Raw genomic sequence first — 24543 nt, 5'->3', positions numbered from 1 at the left:
TTGCCAACTTTGGCGTTTTTTTATCACAACTCTAGTAATTCTGGGATGTTATTTTATCTGTCTCATGAAAACATGATGAAAGGTGCCAACTCCACAAATTTTCCTTTATTCAAAATTGCCACCAGTCCCTCCAGTCCATCTGCATGTGGAAGTGAGGCTGCCCTTAATAAAGTTGGTTGCCAACTCACATTGTTTTCAATAAGACTGAAGCCAGGCCTACAGGCAAAAAAGCTGCCACTCTATGATCCCAATGGCTAGACAGGACACACGGACTCTGAGGAGCAGCAGAGACACTGAAAAGTAGATGGGGAGAATAAGGGGGAGGCGGAGGCAATTTAGGATTATCAGGGCTGCAGGATGTTGTGAGGGGTAGGAGAGGAGCTGGGGGGGGGCAGGGGCAGAAGACAGTGATTGGAGTGGGAGATGGAGGGGACAGAATAGCAGCTCCCCCAGCCTGGGGGTCAGTGGAGGGGGAGTCAACTCCAAGCAGGGGAAGAAGTGTTGCCAACTCCTATGAACTGATACTGATCCATGAGTCACAGGATTTTGGTGCCTGCACGAGAAGCTGTTCTGATGACACAAGAGACGCTTCTCAGTAAATCTCCCATCCTACAACTTTCAGGGCTGGGCATGTGGGCAGAGCTTTGTGCAAAAGCCTTGGGACTATGGCCACAGACCTGCTTTGACATGTATATGGCTCTAGAGCTGAGAGAGGATACTGGGATAGGAGGCAGCAGTGGAGGGGAGTCACAAACTGCTGCTGCGGGAACCCAGGTACAGGAGTCCTAGCCCAGCGGGAGGGAGAGAAGCCTAGCTGTGGGGTCAAGGCAGTAATAGGAAATGGATAGTAAGGCCTTATATCTAGGAGCCAGAGGGGAAGTTGAGGCTCCCCCTGAGCAGCCAGGAAGAGTTGTGCAGTTGTGTGGATTAAAGGTTGACTTCTATCTGAAAATTTCTCACACGTACAGGCACAGAAGGGAGTGGAAAAGGGTGACCCCCCACATTCTATTTTAGGCCAATCGTGCTTTTGGGGGGCCGACGCATGACTTTGGCTCTGAGGTTGGCAGCGCCGCGTGCCTGCCCGTGTCAAGGAGAGCCGCTTCCCGGCGGCGCGGCGCTGCTCTGCACCATGGGGCAGGCCCCCTCCCCCTTGCAACACAGGACTGGGAGGGCCCCTCCCCCACGGCGGCGGGGCGGTGCCTGGGACTGGCGCTCTCACGTCCCGTCCCCCGCTCCCCCCGCCGGCGCAGCGCTGTGGTGAAGCCGCATTGTTTGTGCTGAGGGGGGAGGGGAGGTTCTCAGCCCTAGGACGGAGCGCCGAGCCCGCAGCCGGACTGCGACCAGCTCTGCGCCTCCCGAATGCGCCGCGCGCGGCCCGAGCAGGAGCCCCACACCCGCCGCCGGCAGCCCGAAGGCAGCACGGCACCGCCAGCGCCCGCTTGGCCGCCCGGGGCTGCTGGGAGCGGCATCGGTGGAGCCGCCCCCGCCATTAGACCGGCCGCAGCGCCGACCCGGAGACGAGGAGCAGGAGGGTCTGTCAGCCGCGCTCCGGCGGCTCCCACAGCGTGAGTGCGGGAGAGCGGGGCCGGCGGCTCGCGGGCAGAGCCGGGCCTAGCGAGCGGGGCTTGGTGGCGGGAGCAGGGGGAGGCGGCCCGGCACAGCGGGCGGGGGAGGGCGCAGCGCAAGCTGTTTTGTTGGACGCCATGTTTGTGGACCGAGTATTGTCGGGGTGGGGGGTGGGGCGAGGCTCGGGAAGGGCTGGAGCTGACGGGCCTGGGCAGGAACCATTCGCGCGGGGGTGACGGGCGCGGGTAGGAACCATTTGCGCGCGGGTGTGTGTGGCTAGAGCGGTGATGGGCGTGGGCAGGAAGTGTTCGTGCTGGAACAGCGTGTGGGAGGGATAAGGGGCGTGGGCAGGAACCATCCATTGCGTGTGCATGGGGGGGAGAGGGGAGGAAGAGCCTAGGTGAGTGTGCCCTTTGGTTTTAGAGTAATAGCCGTGTTAGTCTGTATCCGCAAAAAGAACAGGAGTACTTGTGGCACCTTAGAGACTAACAAATTTATTAGAGCATAAGCTTTCGTGGGCTACAGCCCACTTGTTCGGATGCATATGCATCCCACGAAAGCTTATGCTCTAATAAATTTGTTAGTCTCTAAGGTGTCACAAGTATTCCTGTTTTTTTGTGCCCTTTGGGAGGGCGGCAGGGTGGAGAAGGAGCTAGAGTGGTGAGAGATGCCAGTTACCTCCTTTGCTGGATTCCGGGAGACCCAGGAAATGTTAGGCTTGGTGATATCAGGTGGGCTAGAGCCCAGGCCTAAAGTGGGTATTTTCATTGATGGGATCAAATTAATTCTTCAGGGTTCAGTCACTGTATTTTCTGTGCATCAATATGGCTAGACTTGAGAGGGTGATCTTACTCTGAAGGCTGAGGCTGCTGGTATCCTCTCTCCACGTGCATCCTGGAAATGTTTCTACTTGCTCTCTCTTATGGTCTGGTACTAATGGACTGTTTGTAGCATCCTTGGTAGTTTCTTTGTGTCCATCTCTTTGTGGTGGTCCACAGATGGATGCTTGTTGAGTACCACGAATGGAATGGAGGGATCTCTCTTCCACGAAGCAAGAGAGCCAAGGACCAAATACAAAGAAATGAGGGAGAAGAAGAGAAGTGAGTGCAGGGTTCACTGCAGGTTTGCAAAAACAATTGGCAGCCTTTACAAAGGTCCGGACAAGTGCTGCACTATAGGTTTAATTTGCTCTCCTCTTACCTATTCTCTTAGCAAGCAGTGCTTCAGCCCCATAACTTTCATTGCACATAAACAACCACATCTTCTCGTTTTTTCATGACAATGGAAACTGTCTCAGCAAATTCATTCTAAGAAAACAATAGCTCTGTGGAGAGCATTTCTTCATCTTCTGCAGGCCTTGTCCTGCTTTAAAAGGAGGAAAGTGCCCCAAACCTGAGTTGTGTAACACATTAGGAATTCTTCCTGTTTTATGCTAAGGTTAGCAACCCTTATTATTATGCTTTTGGATCCAAGGCGTTTTTTACTCACCCAAACTAGGCATATGCAAAATTAGGAACGATAATTTCAATACTACTTCCACATGTAGTGTGCTCCCTCCCACACATTTTTACTGTTTTCCCTTTAAGTGTAAAATGTTAAATTGCCATCCATTTTCAGATTGGGCCCAAACTAATCTAAATGTAAGCGAAGGTGCTTAAGCACGTAAATGATAATTGTCCTAATCTCATTATTGGGAGGTGCCTTTTTTCATCACTTTGTGGTAGACCTTTTCACTTATTTAGCATTTATGACATTTGCTCCAAGTCTGGGAAGCAAGCTGCTTGCATTCTGAGATACTCTTGTTCCATCAATTGGTTGCCACTGTGCTTGAGAAATTGCTTTTTGGCCTGAAAATGAATACACATTATTGTGTTTTTTCCAATATTAGAATATATAGAACAATGACTAGGATATGTACAAATGGCAGTGTCTTCTAGAGCAGTGGTTCTCAACCAAGGATCCAGGGAGCCATGAGCAGGTTTCAGGGGGTCCACCAAAATAAACCAGAGAGCAGGGCCAACTTGCTGGGGCACGGGGTTGAAGCTAAAGCCTGAGCAACTTAGCTTTGCAGAGCTGCCTGTGGAGTCGGGCCCTGAGCCATTGCCCTGCTTGCCTACCCCCTAATGCCAGCCCTGGCTTTTAATCTACTGAATATGGAGAAAAACAGTTGTGGCACAGGTGGGCTGGGAAATTTTTATAGCACATGGAGGGGTGGGGGGGCTCAGAAAGAAAAAGTTTGAGAACTCATGTTGTATAGTCAGTCATAATAGCCACTGCCCATCCCTCTTTTCTAGTCTGAGGTAATCGGCAGTTACCTCCACGATCAATGTCATTGGTGTTTGAAGCTCTTGTTATGGTGTATATAAACATAGGTTTATATAAAAATGCTCAAAATAGTCATATGTTGGATTATTAAAATTGAATGAAAAAAAATCTATTTACTCTTTACCTTTGTGCTATTTATCATTATCTTACAAAATGAAACTAAATTGATCAATTTCAATGTCAGGTTCTCTTACACTAACAAATTGATAAATGGCTTTACAGCATTATAAGGGAATAAAGAAATATACATTTTTATTAAAATGTAGAGGGGCCATTTTATATTCCCTGCCCCAGAATTTGTGAGATAATGGGAACTAAATTTAGAGTTAAATTAAATTGTCACTCTCTTTATATCTAGTTATTAGACCTACTATAGCAAATATTAGTGGAGTCATCTGTTCTGTGGTTGGAAACTGACACGTTCAATGAAATGTTGCTTTACAAACTAATAATACCAATACCTAATTTTAATATAGTGCTTTTCATCAGTAGATCTCAGAGCACTTCTCAATCTTTTAATATTTTTATCCTCACAAGCACCTCTATTAAAAGTTTCATGGAAATTCACCAAAGGAGAAAAATCTGTGTAGTTTTATTTTTTTTGTTCATTACCCAAGCACAGTGGAAATCAGATGTAGTGATTGTACACTGGATGTTGCTTTTTTGGATTTGTGTTAAAAACATATTTTTAATACAATTGTGTGTGACTTTAACACAAAGTTTGTTAAATAACACAATATTACATCTACAAAACCAAGAAAACTAATTCAGGCTGATCCTTTTTTGGTTGTTGTTGTTAAATGAGGCCTTTTTTGGGGGGAGGGTGAAGATATTGGAAGGGATGTGATCTGGTATTGCCCGCTTGATACATTCCATCTTGCCTTTGTGCTGCAAATCATCAGGTATGTGATTTTTTGCATATAACTTCTGAAGATGAGCAAAGCATTTTATTTTAGGTTTGGCTTTGAATTTATAGGTTGTAGTAAATTTTGTTTCAACTTTTTATGAAGAAAATAGAAGTATCGTGGAGCTGGTGGGCAGAGAATTGGTGTATGTTTGCCCCAATGTTTTGGTAGGCATACTATCACTGACTGAAATATATAGTCTGCGAACTGTACTCACTCCATCGTGTGTAATTCCTGACTTGATCGGTGCTGGTATGGCTCTAGCTAACAGGTCAGATTGATGGCCATGGGAGCTTAAGAAATCAATTATAGGGGGAGCAAGAGCTTTGCTGTTGGTAGGGTTGAGACTTGCTTACTGTGTAACAGCTGGTTTTTAAAGTGTTCTAAAGATAAATTAATATAAAGTAATTACCATGACTTTCAGATGCCAAGTTGAGTTTGCAGGGCTGATGGAGAAAATTGTCTTTCATTTGGTCAGCTGATCAGACATGCTGAAAAAGATACAAACATGGAAGCCAACACTTTTATTTTTAGTAATCTTTCAGATTACCAAGTGTGTATGGACCAGTCTGGTCCGGATGCTTAGTTTTCCATTTTTACAATCTTCTTATCACTGCGTCCTTTATGATACAGATGCAATACTTTAGTCCAGTAGACCTTGAAGCTAAAAATGAGTATTTCTTTTCCTAGGTCACTGGGTCAAATCCAGCCCAAGCTGGCTGTGTATAATTGAAGTTAATGGAATTTTAGCGACCCTACTACAAGTCAGAAAATGCTGATTTACGCTTGAGAATCAATCTCTGAATATAGCATTGGAAGTTTCTTTCAAGTCAGATGTTCATTTTAAAAGTGATTTTTTTTTTTTTTCTAATTGGCAGCCCCAAAAACCCAGTCTGGGAGCTAAAATTAAAGTAGTTCTCAATTTGCCTCTCCACTAGTGGTAAAAGTATTGGTATTAAACCTTAATTCATAGTTGTCTCGGTGATATGTGGGCTGTAATGGAATATGCTCTTCCACAGCAATATGGGCTATGCAGAGCTGAATAAAACGTATGGTGGTAATAATAATTTTAGTGACAGGTTTCAGAGTAACAGCCGTGTTAGTCTGTATCCGCAAAAAGAAGAACAGGAGTGCTTGTGGCACCTTAGAGACTAACAAATTTATTAGAGCATAAGCTTTCGTGGACTACAACCCACTTCTTCGGATGCATATAGAATGGAACATATATTGAGGAGATATATATACACACATACAGAGAGCATAAACAGGTGGGAGTTGTCTTACCAACTCTGAGAGGCCAATTAATTAAGAGAATTATAATTTTAGTGACAAAGATTATGTTGATTATCTGATAGTACACCTATGAAAATATGCAGAAGACAATTCTCTATATCAAAAAGTTTACAATATAAATAGTGACACATGAGGAAATAACATAAACCATGCATCTTTGAGGTTCACTTTAGGTAAGTGTAAACATACTGACTGTAAGCAGATATAATTCTGAATACATATAGAGGTCAGATTTGTTAAAGCAAATATCATTTTTACATAGTCACTTTTCTGATCATAATTGCCGTCTGTGCAAAAATATTTCTGGACTATTTCTTATTCAGACTGCTGCTGAATAAGCTTTTAACAATGAAACCAGGACTTTGCATACAAGCCTTTAGTTCTACAAAACAATGGTAATTTTCTATTACAATGACTACTTCTGTTACCTTATGGCACAAGTTTAATCCTTTGGTGGGTGGGCCTTGGCAACAATTTCTCTGTGCCAGTGTTGAATTTCTATAGTTTGATTGGCTTCCTGTAGATTTACAGAATTATAGGTTCTGTAAATTCATTATGCTCTTACTAATTTGTCTCTGAAGGACTTTTTAAATGTAGGAAATGAGTGTAATTCATTACAGCAATCTATCAACACATTTGTATTTGGAGTAATGCTAAATGTGTTACTCACTGGTGTGCCTTTGGAAGTTGGGGTGGTCAGATTTAAGTTTGTTTCAAGTACAAACATCACATAAATTTAAGACTTTCATGTCCATGGATAGTACAGAGCTTAAACTAGCTCCTGTTTTTTACTGTATTAATTTTTTTACTTTAGCAAGAGAGAGAAATATTTAAAATGCAACATAACAACTCTGATTATAATTTTAGGTAATCATTACCAAATGAGGAGAAAAGGAAGATGTCATCGAGTATCTGCAGCAAGGCATTCTTCTTCCCCGTGCAGTATTAAACACTCCCCTACACGAGAAACTTTGACATATGCTCAAGCTCAAAGGATGGTTGAAATAGAAATTGAAGGTCGCCTGCACAGGATCAGTATTTTTGATCCATTAGAGATTATATTAGAAGATGATCTCACAGCGCAAGAAATGAGTGAATGCAACAGCAATAAAGAAAATAGCGAGAGACCACCAGTTTGTCTGAGAGCCAAGCGGCATAAAAATAACAAAGTGAAAAAGAAAAATGAAGCTCTTCCAAGTGCGCATGGTACACCTGCTACAACAAGTCCTCTTCCAGAACCAAAAGTACGCATTGTTGAGTACAGTCCACCTTCTGCCCCTCGGAGACCTCCAATTTATTATAAATTCATTGAAAAGTCAGCAGAAGAACTTGACAATGAAGTGGAGTATGACATGGATGAAGAAGATTATGCATGGTTAGAAATAATAAATGAAAAGCGAAAAAGTGATGGCGTATCAGTTGTGTCACAAAATATGTTTGAATTCCTTATGGACAGGTTTGAAAAAGAGTCTTATTGTGAGAACCAAAAACAGGGTGACCATCAGTCTTTAATTGATGAAGATGCAGTATGTTGTATATGCATGGATGGTGAATGTCAGAACAGCAATGTAATCCTATTTTGTGATATGTGTAATTTAGCAGTGCATCAGGAGTGCTATGGGGTGCCATATATACCTGAGGGTCAGTGGCTCTGCAGACGCTGTCTGCAGTCCCATTCCCGGCCTGTAGACTGTGTGCTGTGCCCAAACAAGGGAGGTGCCTTTAAAAAGACTGATGATGATCGCTGGGGACATGTTGTGTGTGCTTTGTGGATTCCAGAAGTTGGATTTGCCAATACAGTTTTTATTGAGCCAATTGATGGTGTCAGAAACATTCCCCCAGCCAGATGGAAGTTAACATGCTACCTCTGTAAACAGAAAGGCGTTGGTGCCTGCATCCAGTGCCACAAAGCAAACTGTTACACAGCATTCCATGTGACATGTGCTCAAAAGGCTGGTTTGTATATGAAAATGGAACCTGTGAAAGAATTAACTGGCAGTGGGACAACATTCTCTGTAAAAAAGACTGCCTATTGTGATGTACATACTCCACCAGGTTGTATACGGCGACCTCTAAATATTTATGGAGAAGTTGATGTGAAAAATGGTGTGTGTAGAAAAGAGGGCTCAGTCAGAACTGCAAGGTCTACATCAAAAGTCAGAAAAAAGGCAAAAAAGGCCAAGAAATCAGTGGTTGAACCCTGTACAGCTATGCCAACAGTATCTGCTCCTTATATTCCCCCTCAGAGGTAAGCAAACAATCATACAGAAATTTCTGTCTAAATTTTGCTGTATGTCCTTTTGAATATACATTTGTCATAGATTCTACAGATAAAGAATTAATGAAAATTTGAAAAACTGCATAAGGTACTTAAACAACAAAGGAAAAAAATGGAAAAAATAGGTGTCCCTAACACGTAAATTGTGCATGTTGTATAACTTTTGCCACTTGTCGTTAAAAAGCACACAAAAATGCTTTCACATAGAAATTGGAGGATAGTTCTTCCCCCATCCTAATTTCATTATTAGATCCAGCAATCGTTTTTCTTCCACTCTGTAAATTCTGTGTATGCCCTTTTAGTTTACTCACCTAGGCCCCAATTCAGAATGGTATAAATATCACATGCTTAACTGCACCTCGTTTCAGGAAAGCTCTTAAACGCATCTTTAAGGTTAAGCACGGACTTAAGTGCTTTCCTGAGTGTGCCTGATTTTCCATTCTCAGCTGGGCTTTTTAAAGGGACATCAACATGAAAACTGCTTTTGCATATGACAGCATTTGTATCCAGTGAATTTCATTGCTCTTACTGTTCTGTGCATTTAGCACCATATTCTATGCTCTACTTTGAGCAGAGCTTGCAGGTATGTTCTTCCCTAAACCCTCAGTGAAAAGAGGACGATGCAGAGGAAGAGGGTGAGCCTAAGCATGTTTTGTGGTCCAACTGCTGTTCCATGCTGGAAAGACCCTTAATATCAGCAGGGGAACAGGGAATAAAAAAGGCAACATAAAACATTTTAATACAGGAATTAATCAAAATACTCTCTACATGCTGATTAAAGAATATCAGAAATTGGAATTTTTTTGAAATTAGTAAATTGAATAAACATTCAAGTTGAGTTTCCCTTAAAATCTCATCTTAGACCACCAATACTAGTGGCTGTTGAGTTGGACATCCTGTGCTCACTCTATTTTAGTATGCTGTAGAATGTTTTCCAAGTATTATAGGAAGCACTCTGAGCCAGTTCTTTGGCTGAACGGGTTAGATCAGTGGTGGGCAACCTGTGGCTTGCCAGGGTAACCTGACTGCGGGTGATGTGACATTTTGCTGACAACCGTCCACAGGCCCGCTGCTTTCCCGCAGCTCCCATTGGCCGGGAACAGCGAACCGTGGCCACTGGGAGTTGCGGGGGGGCTGTGCCTGCAGACAGTCAACATCAGCAAAATGTCTCACGCCCTGCAATCAGATTACCCTGATGGGCCGCATGCGGCCTGCAGGTTGCCCACCACTAGGTTAGATCTCATTCAGCTGTTCCTAAATCTTCTGTTTGATATTACACAGTGCAGCTATGTTCTTGAAGGTTGGCAAGAATTACAGTTTGCTGCTGTGCAGATTTCTTCTTGAAATTAACCAGTAAGTCATTAAAGCAGTGCTCTACAGTTTAATAATGCATCTGAAATGAATTATTAGGCATGGGATCAAAAGCTCTGTGCCATCAACACACTGACACTAATACATATACACGAGAAAATAAAAATAGCCATACTGGGTCAGACCAATGGCCCATCTAGCTCAGTAACCAGTCTTTCAACAGTGGTTGGTGCCAAATGCTTCAGAGGTGGGGAACTGAACAGGGAAATTTATCAAGTGATCCAGCTTCTAACAGTGAGAGATTTAAGGACACCTAGAGCACTGATGGACCTATCCTCCATGAACTTATCTAATTATTTTTTGAACCCAGCAATAGTTTTGTCCTTCAGTTAACTTTCATTGGATGACTCCTGATTCTTGTGTTATGTGAAGGAGTAAATAACACTGCCTTATTCACTTTCTCTGCACCATTCATGATTTTATAGACCTCTATCATATCTCTCCTCAGTCGTCTCTTTTCTAAACTGAACCATCCCAATCTTTTTAATCTCTCCTCGTATGGAAGCGGTGCCACACCCCTAATAGTTTTTGTTGCCCTTCTCTGTACTTTTTTCAGTTCTAATATCTTTTTTTTTTTAGATAGGGTGACCAGAACTGCGTATAATAATCTAGATGTGGATGTGCCATGGATTTATATAGTGGCATTATATTTTCTGATTTACTATCTATCCCTTTCCAAATGGTTCCTAACATAGTTAGCTTTTTTCAGAGAACTATCTGCAATGACTCCCAAGATCTCTTTCTTGAGTGGCAACAGCTAATTTAGACCCCATCATTTTGAATGTATAGTTGGGATTGTTTTTTCCAATGTGCAGTACTTTGCATTTATCAACATTGAATTTCATCTGCCACTTTCTTTCCCAGTCACTCAGTTTTGTGACATGCCTTTGTATCTCTTCACAGTCTGGTTTCCAAATCATTTATGAATCTGTTGAATAGCACTGGTCCCAGTACAGATTCTTGGGGGACTCCACTATTTTCCTCTTGCCATTCTGAAAACTGACCATTTATTCCTACCTTTTGTTTTCTGTCTTGAAACCAGTTCTGATCCAAGAGAGGCCCTTCCCTCTTATACCATGCCTGCTTAGTTTCTTAAGAGCCTTTGGGGAAGGACCTAGTCAAAAGCTTTCTGAAAGTCTAAGTACACTATATCCACTAGATAATCCTTCTCTGTTTGTTGACACCCTCAAAGAATTCTAATAGATTAGTGAAGCATGATTTCTCTTTACACAATCTGTTGATTCGCCACAACATATTGTTTTCATCTATTTGTATGACAATTCTGTTCTTTGTTACAGTTTCAATCAATTTGCCTGGCACTGAAGTTAGGCCTATTGGCCTGTAATTGCCAGGAATGCCTCTGAAGCCTATTTTCAAAATTGGCATCACATTAGTTATCTGCCAGTCATCTGGTACCAAGACTGATTTAAGTGCTATGTTACATACCACAGGAAGCAGTTCTGCAATTTCATATTTGAGTTCCTTCAAAACTCTTGGATTAATATCATCTGGTTCTGGTGACAACTTATTTTTTCCTCTATTGACATCTCAATCTGGGACAGTTTCTCAGATTTGTCACCTAAAAATAATGGCTAAAGTATCTCCCTCACATCCTTTGCAGGGAAGATAGATGCAAAGAATTCATTTAGCTTTTCTGCAGTAGCCTTGTCTTCCTGGAGTGCTCCTTTAGCATCTGGATCTTCCTAAGGCCCCACTGATTATTTGGTAGGCTTCCTTCTTTTGATGTACTTTAATTTTTTTGCTGTGTCTTGAAGTACAATTGTATAGTTAAAATTGAATAGTTCTTGTAAAAATGTTTCCATTATAAAAAAAAAAAAATCATGGATAGGGTAAAATTTCTGTGATCCTAATCTTACTTTTTTTATTTTAAACTTCCGTATATTGTAAGTTCCTGCAGCAACTTATTCCTTTGTCTTGTGAAGTTTTTTATATCTATGTATAAAATATACGTAGATACACTGAAAATAGTATAGGGTACTAGTTTTAGTACCTGCAGGAGTTTGTTATATGCGGAAGTGTAAATACAACTAGAATGGACCAAAACTAGTATCAAAGCAATTGTCACCTGTTAAAATTATATGTCTATGTTATCAATATTTTAAACAAGGACTGTTGGTGTACTGGCAGTCTAATTTAGAACTTGTGTGAGTTAGTGAGAGACTGGTAATTTCCAAAAAGCTAACACTGAGAGATTTCCTTTATGTGGTGGGAGGAGAGCCAAGATGCAAGACTTGGCTTCATTTATCTATTTTCAAATTTAGGAGGCCTTAAAACAACTTAATTAAATGAAGAGAGCACTGAAACATATTTTTTTTTTCAGTTTTCATTCACTTACATTAACTGAGTTTTAATACCTCTTGAATGTGGAAACCTACTTCTTATGATGTCAGAGACCTGGGACAGAAGGCTGTGTCGGAGAGGCACACTGACTTCAGTTTTGCTGAACAGTTGGCTTTACCTAGTTGATACTCAAAAACACAATGTATAGTAGGGGACAGGAAATAAATATGGCACATAATTTAGGAAAAGAGATTTTTCTGATGTGCCTCTCTCTCCATACGGATTTAAATTCCAGCATTGTTTTATAGCACCAGTATTCTCGTTTTAGGATTAAGTGAGATGAATGCTTTGTAAGATACTTGTGGCAGGGACCATATGTTTATGTTCATAATGTTTACCACAACAGGGCCCTGATCCTGATTGGCCTTATAATACTACAAATAAATTATACCATTTGATGTATAATGTACATATAGTGTACGATTAGAGCTGGTCAAATTATTCTTTACAAATAATGGTTGTTGAGAATGTAGCCCCCTTCTATTCTGATTTCTGTTAATATGTATGTTGAATAGCTTGGACGAACAGCTTTCAACCTCTCTGGGTTGGTAGTAGACTTCAGTTAGATTGTACTCTGTTCATTGTTCATGGTTTGTGTTTGGTGAAATGAAATTATTTCTGCTTCTTGATGAGATAATTAATATTTTAAAACAGGGTAATAGCAAGGAATAAATACTCTTGTTCACATGAAAAATAGGTATTCATACATTCAGTCTAGCTCCAAAAACGTTTGCAAGCAATTCTGTTTGCTTGAATGTTCACAAATAACAAGGGAACAGGAATTAAATAGCAGTTCAGAATTTAAATGCTCAAACAGTGTTGAACCAGTTCTAGCTTTTTTTACTTTTAGCTCTCACTAAAATGAGGCTACCACATAAGTATGGAGGAAGAGGGTAAGGAGGGGAGCATTATGATTGGAATCACCCAATTTTAATATTTGATATCTTATGAAAAATCAGGGATAGAAATAAGTGCTCTACATTGTGGGAAAACTTCCATTCCCAGATTCCACAGATATTCCAGCGTTTGTTTTCAGCCTTGCACTGAAGCAGTTGGACATGTAATGTTCACTGGTTCCTCGGACCAGAAATTATATTTTTGGCAGTGGTCCAGGGTTTAAAAGTGTAGTTAAAAAAATAACAATTTAAAAAAATGGTTCAAAGGCAAGTTCTTAATATAAATTGTTTGGCTTTGGATATTGCCTCAGAGTCCAAAGTTGAAAGGTGTATATTTTCCTAAACTAATCTGTGAATCAAACAAAAAAGTTTGTTTTTGATTTGTTTGATTTTGGCTTTACTGAAGAGAAAACTGATTTTACTGTAGCCCAAAATCTTCATGGTCTAATCTTCCTTTCCTGAAGGATAAATACTATGAGAATTAATATGTGAGCAGTTTTTAAGTACAGTTCCACAAAATGAGAGTGAATGCTATGGTTAATGCTACTTGCAGGGTTCATGGAAACTATCCCCTTTTCTAATACTATTTTTAAGCTGTATCGCTCTTGGAGATGAAATTTGCCGTGCCTTTTCTACAGAGTGAGGAAAATTTTAAGTCATTTAAGTTATAAAAGAAGGAAAGCATAAACTCAATTTTAAAAAATAATTAATTGGCTTGATATTTAGAGCTGTTGAACAGCGATGTAAAAGTTGATGGGAGCTTCATGTGCTCAGCACCTCTGAAAATCAGGACATTTAATATATATATTTTTAAAATCTCCTGCTGAGTAATATCTCAGAATTGGCTGAATAAAGAAACTCTCTATTTGGCATGTAGTTAGACCTTCATGAGAGTGTTTCTTAGTCAACCTTAGGCGAAAAAAAAAGCATTAAAAGTAAAGTGAATGGGAAAACATCTTCTGAACATGTTCTTTGAAACTTTATCAAAACCTAATGAGCCCCTGCTTCCATGACATTCATTTAGGTATGAATGAGAACTGCACCATCTCCTTAATCTGGAGTGCCTCAATGAGAGAAGCTACACCTGAACAATATGTATGTGTGATATTGACATACACCCATAGTAAAATTATCCCCAAAAGCCCCTGCCATAACAACAATGAAAATAGTAGGTGTGAAATTTGCAGTCCCTGTCTTTTCAGGATATCTGTGCAATTATTTTGTATTCCATAGTTTTCTTACATCAAGCTTGTTTAAGAAAAATTCCCAGGTAAAGCTTTCAGAATCATTTAAGGAAGTTGAGGTCAGATTTTCATACAATTTTTTGCACCAGTTTAACTAGATTGGTTTAAAAGCAGATTCAAGTTATACCAGTGTTGCTGTCCCATGTAGATCAATCCGTAGGCTTCTATGTCCTTTTGGCATTTTTCAGAAATGTGATCCTTTCTCTTTCCTGCTTGGGAAAAATACATCTTTCCCAGTTTAAATTAACATTACTGCCCTATTAAACTACTCCTTGAGAAAACTCCAGCAAAATGAGCCCGTTTCTACTCCTGTTGATGTCAGTGGGAATGGGTAGGAACTCTCCCCCCCCCCCCCCCCAGTCTTCTCTAACATTGTCACCCACACTGCCCATGCTGTATGTGTTCAATTATTTATTTAGTTGGCTACTTCTCACACACTGAAAATATATATTAGTTAATTACTTACAACAGGACTCTTGTTACTTCCTTTTGTGCTTTTTTTAAAAAATTTTTTGTAACTTTAATGTTGCATTAACTTTTGCCTTTGTTTATTATAAGGGAGCATCCCCTAAACTTTTGATTATAAAAGATTATGACATCTTCTTTGAGAAGTTTTCACACCTGCATTGTTTGCTTTTGATATGGAACGGGGGATATCTCTTAGGCTACAGAAATGCCTTGTCTTTCTTCCATGAAATTCCATTCAGCTTTGGCTGATATAAACTGAAAATCATCACTTACCTTCTGTTGCTTGCATTCCTCAGTAAAACTTTGGCAGTATGCTAAAATAACTAAATATGATCTGAGGCAGCGCTGACAATGTTGCTGCACACGCTATAGTGGGAACACTTGAAAGATGTCAGATCAGCTGGAGTGGGGGCGTTCCCCCACTGGTACTCGGCATGTGGCCCCAGTTGACACCATCTAGGACAAGAAGGGTATGTGGGGGGAAGAAAGGGTGGAGGGCTGGGCTCCTCTCAGCAACCCCCCAGATATAGCACATTGCCTGAGTGGTCCATCCTGCCCTCTGGAATAACAGCCTTCTGCTACTGTAGGCTCTGTAGCTCACATGGTAGCAGTCTGTGTTTTAGTGCCAAGGTAAATGGTTCAAACTCTACTGATGATGCATGATATCTAAGCTATTACAGTTGTACATAATGGAATTTGTTTTTACCTTTTTCCTTTAAAACAATAATTCTAGGAAATTACATACAAAAAGATTGCAAAGTAAAGCACTCAAAAGTTAGGAAATGGCAGATTTATGGTTGTTGGTGCAACCGTCATTCTTCCCTTCATGTGTATGCATTGATACAGTGTTTAATTTTCACATACTTTTTATTTTCCCTGCATGATCCCTGCCTCATTCAGCGCACATGATAAATGCGCAAGGGAGCAGAATTAGGGCTGCCTGTGCAACCTAAATCTAGCATTTCCTAATTTTCTAGTTCTAGACTTTGCAACCTAAATAACATTCGTTTGGTGTTTTCTTTTTATACGTATAGACATGATACAGACTTGGTTTATATGTTTGAGCCAAAAGAAGTACCGGAATGTCAGGTTTGATCACTATGTAAATTGAAGCAGATATTACAATTTATATCCTTTGGGGAAAAAAGATCTTGTGTGAGAACTGTGACTGAAGTTTGATACCAACTGTAAGGAGTGTGGCTCAGGAATATTTTTACATAATGTTAAGGGGATCAAAAATACTGTAGAAAGATTTAAAATTCTTCAGTATTGTGGAGATGCACTCTGACATGGTGTTAACCCATGAGGTTACCATAGCATTCATTCAAGAATTGTCCTTAACCCTTGATTGAGGCAGATGAATTAAAAGACTAACTTTTACCCAGTTCTAATCTGGAATTGTAGATGGAAGCAAAAGTTTTTCAGGTTCACCAGATATGTTTGCTTCAGTTAAAGAAATAAAAAATAAAAAAACAAACAAAATCAAACTTGTCATTTAGACATTTTTGAAAGAAATCTTTTTTTTTTTTTTTTTTTTGGTTTGAAATGACTTTTTGTTTCAATTTTTAAAAAAATTTTAGCCCCCCAAATGCTTAAAAATGGTCAGTCTAAACATAATCTTTTTTGTTGAAATGAAACAGATATTTTTTTGTTGTTGTTGTTCGTGGGCAATTAAAAAAAATACTATGTTCAACTCCACTCCAGATACTGAAGAGTAAGTATGCAGTCTTGGAAGCTGAGAAAATAACATCTGAAATGCAAGCTTGTTTTGGTGACTGGAAGCTGAAGGGAATAAGAACAATACTTGCAAATAACAATGTAATAGACAGTAATTATCTAGCTTTTTTGTGTGTCAAATTATGTTGAGGTGCTAGCCCACTGCTATCTTATGCTATGCTATCTTATGCTATTACCTTGAAAAGATATTTAATGTAATTATTATGAGAAATTGGTCTGCAGGATGCAACCAATGGAGAAGGAATAGTAAAGCTCCTAACACTTTTAAATAATTATATCTATCTGATATCTTGGAGGATAAACTTTTTCTATATTACATAGATTTTTTTTCTTCCACATTTATCTTTGTTTTGGTGATAATGGCTTATTTCGACACATAGTAGAAATTAGAGTTCTGCCACAGTATGCTTCAGTGCACAATATGCCTGCCACTCCATTTCTCTTAAATAAATAATGGGGTCACCTTTCCTGAACAAGTATTTATATCCAAATAATGAAATGCTTGACTGAATATATGGATGTGATAAAAAACTTTGACCACACTTGTGACTTAGGATGGCATAGAGCATGGATTAGAAAATATTTTAACACAAGATGCTTGGAATATGAACTTGCTAAAGTATAGAATTGGTTAAAGAGGGTACATTTTAAAAGGGTCCCTTCAAAATGATATCTCCTACAGGCATCCTCAACACATGTAGAATAGTTCATTCAAACCTTGAGCTTTTCTTTTGGCATAATAGTGATAGATATTATGCAGTTGAGATATCAGGAAAGTGGCAACATCAGAATGTTTGTTTTTATCATCACTCCTGGTGATGGTACCACAAAAAATCTGAAGATAAATATTTGAGTGCTTTAGTGAATAATTGTATAAATCTGAATCAGAGGATAAGTGGCTAATGTACAATATTGTTTTGTTTTATTTGGCTTTATAAAAGAGTAAGAGGTGTGTATTTCATTCTGTTTGCACCTCCCGACAATGGAAAAAATACATCCACATAATTAACATGGGGAGGAAAAAACAGCAACCTCACAAAATGCCATAACTACCAAATAGCTGTACAACACTGTTGTCATGTCTGGATGAAAAATAATAATTAATTGGATGATCACATTACTGAAAGAAATTTAGAGGCTCTGAAGGAAGTAGGAATTTGGTCACTAGGGAAGACTGATTATCCTATAAGTTTTATTAAGTTGATAACCTCTCTGGCGGATATGTAAGACTATTTGTTGAAGTCACTGTCCCCTTCCTTGAATAAAAATTGAAGAAATCATTTTACTTGAACCAGGAAAAGAGCCATTGAATTGTGACAGTTCACACTTCTCATTGATAGTTTGGACAAACTTTGGCAAAGAAGCTTCAAACCTTTCTTTCCAAGCTGATCAACCTGGGTGTGTAGATGGATTTTAAATTAGGTTTAATAAACACTATTGTATTTTAATAAGCAACCCTCCCCCTCCTTGTTTTCCCATAATAGCTTCTCTGTTACTGTAAAAAAGGTTTTTGATAAAGTTGTGGGGGGTGCTTACTTACGTGCTATGTTGTTGTTGAAAACCTCCTTACACGTAACTCACATGTCCCAAATTATTAATTGGTTTATCTTAACTGTGTGTATAAAAATCTAAAAGACTCAGTTGGGGAAAAAAGTCTGTCTTCATCGGTTAATTATAAATTGTGTATAGAGACATGCCATAGGTATGTTCTACCTTTTCTTTTTCTGAGTTACTTTCTGTTGTTTCATATGTACAGTGCAAGCCAACTTGAAATGGAAGCTAACTGGAGAATAGTTGGTATTTCTATAACCTATGTGGAGACAAATGTTAGTATTTTTGCAGGCAATTTCTAGTGCATCCTCCAAAGAGATTCAATCCCTGATAATTGCATACATGGATGTGGCTGTTGTTCCTTGTTTTCAGTTAACATAGATAAGTCCAAAGTTCTTGCTCTGAACCAACAGGGTAACTAAAACAGAGCTTTAGTTTTTTAAAGGCAAAAAGTCTGAAATATTTTGAGATTCACTTATCCACCAATTGCATATATTAGCTAAAATTTTCCTGCTGACAGATAAAAAGGCAATGAGAAGTGGTTGGTTCTTCCTCTTTAATTATAGAAGAAATTTGATTTTAATGTACATTGCCAAAAGTACTGTTTTAAGGTAATTTTATTTGTTTCACAAGAAGGTTACAGAACTGCAAAAAGCAGGGAAACACAACTGTTCAGTACTCTTCTAGAGGGAAAAGAGGCACGCAGTTCTTTGGGGACCCTCCCCCCCCCCCAAAAAAAACAACAAAACCCTTGAGGTATAGAAGTAGGATGTCATATTTTCTGTAGAATGGGTTAAAAGGAAAGTTGGAAAATAGTAGGAAGTAGGAAATAAATTAATAAATTAAGTTTGCACGTTCTAAACATTATATGACTCCATGAATTATAATTAAGATAATCCACAGGAAGACTTAGGAAATAGGAAGGTAGGAAGAGTTAACACACATGATCTTATATTTCTGCTTTTTATTTTTAAGTGTATAAGTTCTGAGTAATATTTCATTCCTCATTGCCATATGTAGTCCTTTGAGGTAAGTGCTATGGTGATGGACGTGGAAGAAAACTCTTAAAACTTATAAGATCTTTAAAGAGTAAATACCTCTTAAAAAAATATTTTCAGTGTGATTTTTAAACAGCTACCTTACAAGGTAGTATTTAAAGATGCTGGAAACAAAACAATTCCTGCTTGGTATTTTCAAAGGAACCTAAAGGAGTTTGGTTCCCAAATACCATTGGATTTCAAAAGGATTTGGATGCCTGACTCTGTTGAAGATCACATACTATATCACTATAGGGGAGTAGTTATATTAACCTTATAAAACTCATGAAACTAACCAACCAGGCACTGAAACCACCCCCCCAACACCACGTCTGAAAGCAAAAAAAACCCCTGCTCACCTGTTACATTATTAAACTTTTATATTTTTCTTGTCCCATCACAAAAAAAAAATTACTCAAATGGGTGACTTTACAGGTAGAGTTTTTGCATGAACTCTAGAAAATGTAGGCCTGGTTTTATATTCCATACTGTGAGTGGGAAGTGACGGTAAAGGGCTTTATATTGGCTTTACCAAAAGCAAAGTGAAGAAATTGTCATTTAAGTACGAATATAAAATGTAAAATTAAAACTTTTGTTTTATTGCATTTTATAATAATGAGAGCCTAGGGAAGGATGTGTGAGCTTCATGAAGAACCTTAATGGGAAGAAAAAAACAGCTACTAAAGGGCTCTCTGATCTTGCGGAGGAAATTGTAACAAGAACCAATGGCTGCAAATTAAAGCAAGACGAACTCAAAGGAGAGATAGGGCATAATTTTTAACAATGAGGATGATTAACCATTGGAACAAAATACCATCAGAATGGGTGGCTTCTCCATCTCTTGAAGTGTTCATATGAAGACTGGTGCCTTTCTGTGAAATATGATTTAATCATGATATGTTATGGCTTGTTATATATGAAGTCCAACAGGATTATCTAATGGTCCTTTCTGGCCTTAAAAAAACGATAAATCCTGCAACATTTTTTGCAGGATATTTAACTTTTATATTTTGAATATTTCCTGGTCAGGAATTTTCTTCAATCTCCTTTTCTTAAAATCAAAATTTTCTGTGGAAAAATTTAAATTTTTCTGGAAAATGTAAATGACTGAACCACTGGTTGATTTGAACGCTGTGGTCAGAGCAAAAGTGAAATTGTCAAGAGCCATCCAGGCAGACAGTGGAGAAGCAGATTCAGCTAGGCTGACGGGAGATGAGGCTGTGCTTCCCAACTCTTAGGCAGTTGAGGAGTGGGGAGAACTCAGCGGCCAGTTGAGTCTACTTTGAGGGTTCTCGTCAATTTAACTTTCTGCCTGTAAGGAGAAAGTGAAATTGACCAGAGCCTTCCAGGTGAGTAACTGGCCACCAGAAAAATTGTTTCAGTTCTCACAAAACAGAATTTTTCTGAATTTGTCCTGCAAAAAAATTGTTGAGATGCTTACTGTTCATTCTGAATTGGGACTCAATTTTCTGTGGGGCAGAAATTCCATTTTCCAGCAAGCTCTACTTCTGTTAACTTCATTGGGGCTACTAGAGGTGTATAAAGTTAAGAACGTGCATGTTTCTTTGTAGCATCAGAGCCTTATTTCTTTCTGTGAGTTGCTGTGTATTCTGTTAAGTGTAGTTTTAAAAGCACCAAGAATCTCTTGGGATTCTTTTTGAAGAGCACCTTTTTTTCTTTTAAAATACTAAAATAATTGATGATCTCAAACACTAGATAATCAGAAATTCAAATGTAATTAAACTTCACTGTGATTTAATTTCACTTCCTATAGTTATATTTTTAACCTTTAATAGTGAAAATTATTGAAAATGTCATATTTCCATATCCTTTCTTTCCATTATGTAAGAAGAAGCATATTAAAATAAAATTTCTTCCTCTCTATATAGAAACCTTTACTGTTTGGGAAATACGGAAGTTGGAATGGAATGGACACAAATTTGACTCCTCCTTTTCTCTGTGTGTGTGTACACTAGCATCAGTGATGAGTCAGTGGAAAGTCAGCAATGTATTGTTTTAGTTAGCTACTATATTTCATTTAGGCATTTAGTTTTGCTTGTTGTTTTTTGTGGATCTCTTAACATAACAGCAAGGGAGGGAAGAACAAACAAGATTGTAAAGTCATAAAAATAGGCAGGAATGAAGGAAACTCAGGGATAGGAATAGTACCCTGAAATTTTAGTGTTAGTTCATATTTCAAAATTTATTAGATTTCAAGTTAAGTGTCCTTTTCAATCATACAACGTGTCTGGCATTTGATCCTTTATGATATCTATATACAAGAAAAGGAAGTGACCACCACATAAGTTCAGTTAATATAATTATACTGGAAAAATACACATTTGCATTTTTATGGGAATAATCTCATTTTAGTTAGTCTGTGCATTTTGAAAGCCTAGTAAATGTGTAGTGTAGGCAGGTGCTACAGAAATTTTCTTGCATAGTTCTTACAACTAAGTCCTTAATCCTGAACTGCCGTACTCCTGCTATTTGATATTAGTCTCTTAATCAGATACCGTCAGTAAGCTACCAATTAAAGTGAATTGTGTGGCATTGTGTTAAAAAGATCCACATTAATTTGCACAGGTAGCATATTTCCTTTACCACTGCCTAATGTGAATTTTGATTTCCACATATTTCCTCCAGTGATCACTTAGGAGGGAAGGTTTGTTTTTATACCCCAAACTCCCATTATTTAGACACCCTCTTTACTTCTGATGTCCTTACAAGAAACATTCTCTGGTTATATTCAGTAACATTTATCAGAAGTTTTAAAGATTTTCCTCTCACCCTGGGAGACTGCAGAAAAAAGTCTTAACAGGTTATATTTGATTCTGTTAAAATAAATAAAATTCTGCTGAGCAACAGAGAGACTACTCTAATAGCTTGAATAATAGATCCTATGCATCAGCCTCCTTTTATAAAATGCTTGTGTGTAGTTTTTTTCCTTTGGTATATAAAAAGTTATGAAGATGGAGCAGTCTTTCTGAGTAAGTGGAGGCTGTAATACATCTTTCTCTTTCTTGCTTATTTGTGTCATGTGCACTGTTATGCAAATATTTTCCATTTGTTTTGTTTCTGCTTGAGGACTTCATAAAACTAATGTTTGTTCATTGTGGATTTACTTATACAAAATTGCCAAAATGGGCTAGTGCCATTGAAGCCAATAGAAGTTTTGGGTGCACAGTATGTCACAGGATTGGGCCTACATATTTTAATATTTATCTGGTTCCTTTAGGTTAGTGGTTCTCAAACTGTGGTCTTTGGAGCAGTTGCTGCAGTAGAAGAGAACTGGCTGGTCTTATAGTTCTGGCTTTCCTTATTTCAAGCTTCTGCATAACATCTAAAGGGCAACTAAAAATACGTTACTTTTTCATGTAACTAATAACTAGCTGCCATAGTGGTGGTATGTAATTGAAACTGAGAGAGGAACTGGTTGACATAATTATGAATGGGGGAGGTGTTCTGTGAGATTGCCATTGAGAGGCCAAGCAGTCCATGAAAACATAATTTAATAAAGAAATTATCCTAATTAGAAAGAAACCTGTCCTTTAGGTGCATCTACCTAAGTTACAGTGTTTCAAACACTTCAAAAAAATCAAACAAAACCAAAATCCTTTTCTGGATGCAACTGTTTTCAAGCCAAAATTCACTTACAGCTTTACTTCCCGGTTTAGGCTCTTGTCATGCAGATGCAATATATGTGCAGCTCCCATTGACAACCATTAGGTAAATCTCCACATGAAAAATTATGAGTAGGACTTCAGTATATCCCAGTTTCACAGTTATAGTGACGTCACAATACTTAGACAGCAAGCAGAACTGTAAGGCTGTGAAACAAGTATAACAGTTGTGAAAATGTTTAAACATCTTTGTGGTTTTGGAGTGGAGCCCAGGAAAGGGGAAACTAGCAGGGGGCCTGCCAGGGGAAACTCAAGAAATTAAAAGGTAGCAGTCAGACAAAATAGCTTTAGAACAGAGGTTATCAAACTTTTGTACTGGTGACCCCTTTCACATAGCAAACCTTTGAGTGCCACCCCCCCCCCCCCTTATAAATTAAAAACACTTCTTTATATATTTAACACCATTATAAATGCTGGATGCAAAGTGGAGTTTGGGGTGGAGGTTGATGGCTCGCGACCCTCCATATAATCTCCCCTGAGGGGTCCTGACCCCCAGTTTGAGAACCCCTGCTTTAGAAAATGGCCAGTGTGAGGATGGTAGCACATGCATTTATGCTATTGGTTTCTATCTAGAACAACAATTCGGAACCTCAAAATCTGGTCCTGTTAGACAGGACCAATTGTACATGGAGGGCTACTGAAACTAATGGAACTACTTTCCTTTTACAACTCTCTAAGAGGTAAACAATACAGAAAGGCTTTAGGATACTGAATTTTGAAGTTTGTTTTTATCTATAATATACATGTTCAGTTCCTCAGGGATGGGATGCCCCATAGTAACGTTAACGTATTTGGCACCCTTGTCAGCAGTCTCAGAATAGAGGTCAAGATTTGCACAAATGTGGAGATTGACCTGCCTTTCCTGCAGAGATTCTTCCAGATCAGAGCAAAAATTTACGTTTTATCATGCACTTTTAATGCCTGCATGAGCACTCTTCCCATTAATGTCCTACCCCTACATTTCTGTGAGGCCTGGTCTACACTTGAAACTTCTGTTAGTATAGTAATGTTGGTTAGGGCTATGGTGTCTTTCTCTTCTCCCTCCCCTCCCCCCAGCGCATTTTTATTAGGGCTGTCGATTAATCGTAGTTCACTCATGCAATTAACTCAAAAATATTAACTGATTTTAAAAAATTAATCGCAATTAATCACACTGTTAAACAATAGAATACCAATGGAAATTTATTAAATATTTTTGGATGTTTTTCTACGTTTTCAAATATATTGATTTCAATTACCACACAGAGTACAAAGAGTACAGTGATCACTTTATATTATTTTTTTATTACAAATATTTGCACTGTAAAAATGATAAACGAAAGAAATAGTATTTTTCAATTCACCTCATATAAGTACCGTAGTACAATCTCTATTGTGCAAGTGTAACTTACAAATGTAGATTTTTTTTATCTAACTGCACTGAAAAACAAAACAATGTAAAACTTTAGAGCCTACAAGTCCACTCAGCCCTACTTCTTGTTCAGCCAATCAGTAAGACAAACAAGTTTGTTAACATTTACGAGAGATACTGCTGCCTGCTTCTTATTTACAATGTCACCTGAAAGTGAGTACAGGTGTTCAGTTGGCACTTTTGTAGCCAGCGTTGCAAGGTATTTAAGTGCCAGATATGCTAAACGTTTGTGTGGCCCTTCATGCTTCAGCCACCATTCCGGAGGACATGCTTCAATGCTGCTGATGTTCATTTAAAAAAAAGTGCGTTAATTAAATTTGTGACTGAACTCCTTGGGGGAGAATTGTATGTCCCCTGCTCTGTTTTACCCGCATTCTGCCACATATTTTATGTTATAGCAGTTTTGGATGATGACCC

At 38.8% G+C, this 24543-nt stretch overlaps 1 protein-coding gene across 5 annotated transcripts in view; it reads left to right on the top strand.

The window, feature by feature from the left end:
- The window catches only part of BRD1 (bromodomain containing 1), a 176645-nt gene that overhangs the window by 58460 nt on the left and 93642 nt on the right, over window positions 1-24543 (top strand). For 3 of the 5 annotated variants that reach the window (XM_054021246.1, XM_054021244.1, XM_054021247.1), the window contains exons 1-2: window positions 1272-1565; window positions 6957-8337. In XM_054021246.1, the coding sequence (XP_053877221.1) occupies window positions 6971-8337 (1367 nt within the window). In that variant the 5' untranslated portion in view covers window positions 1272-1565; window positions 6957-6970. Of the gene's footprint in view, window positions 1-1271; window positions 1566-6956; window positions 8338-24543 lie in introns of those variants that run through there. The other 2 variants (XM_054021245.1, XM_054021248.1) reach the window with 2 other exon arrangements.

This window comes from Malaclemys terrapin, chromosome 1, assembly GCF_027887155.1.
Source record: "Malaclemys terrapin pileata isolate rMalTer1 chromosome 1, rMalTer1.hap1, whole genome shotgun sequence".
NCBI lineage: Eukaryota > Metazoa > Chordata > Testudines > Emydidae > Malaclemys > Malaclemys terrapin.
This window is presented reverse-complemented; position numbering and strand designations above follow the sequence as displayed.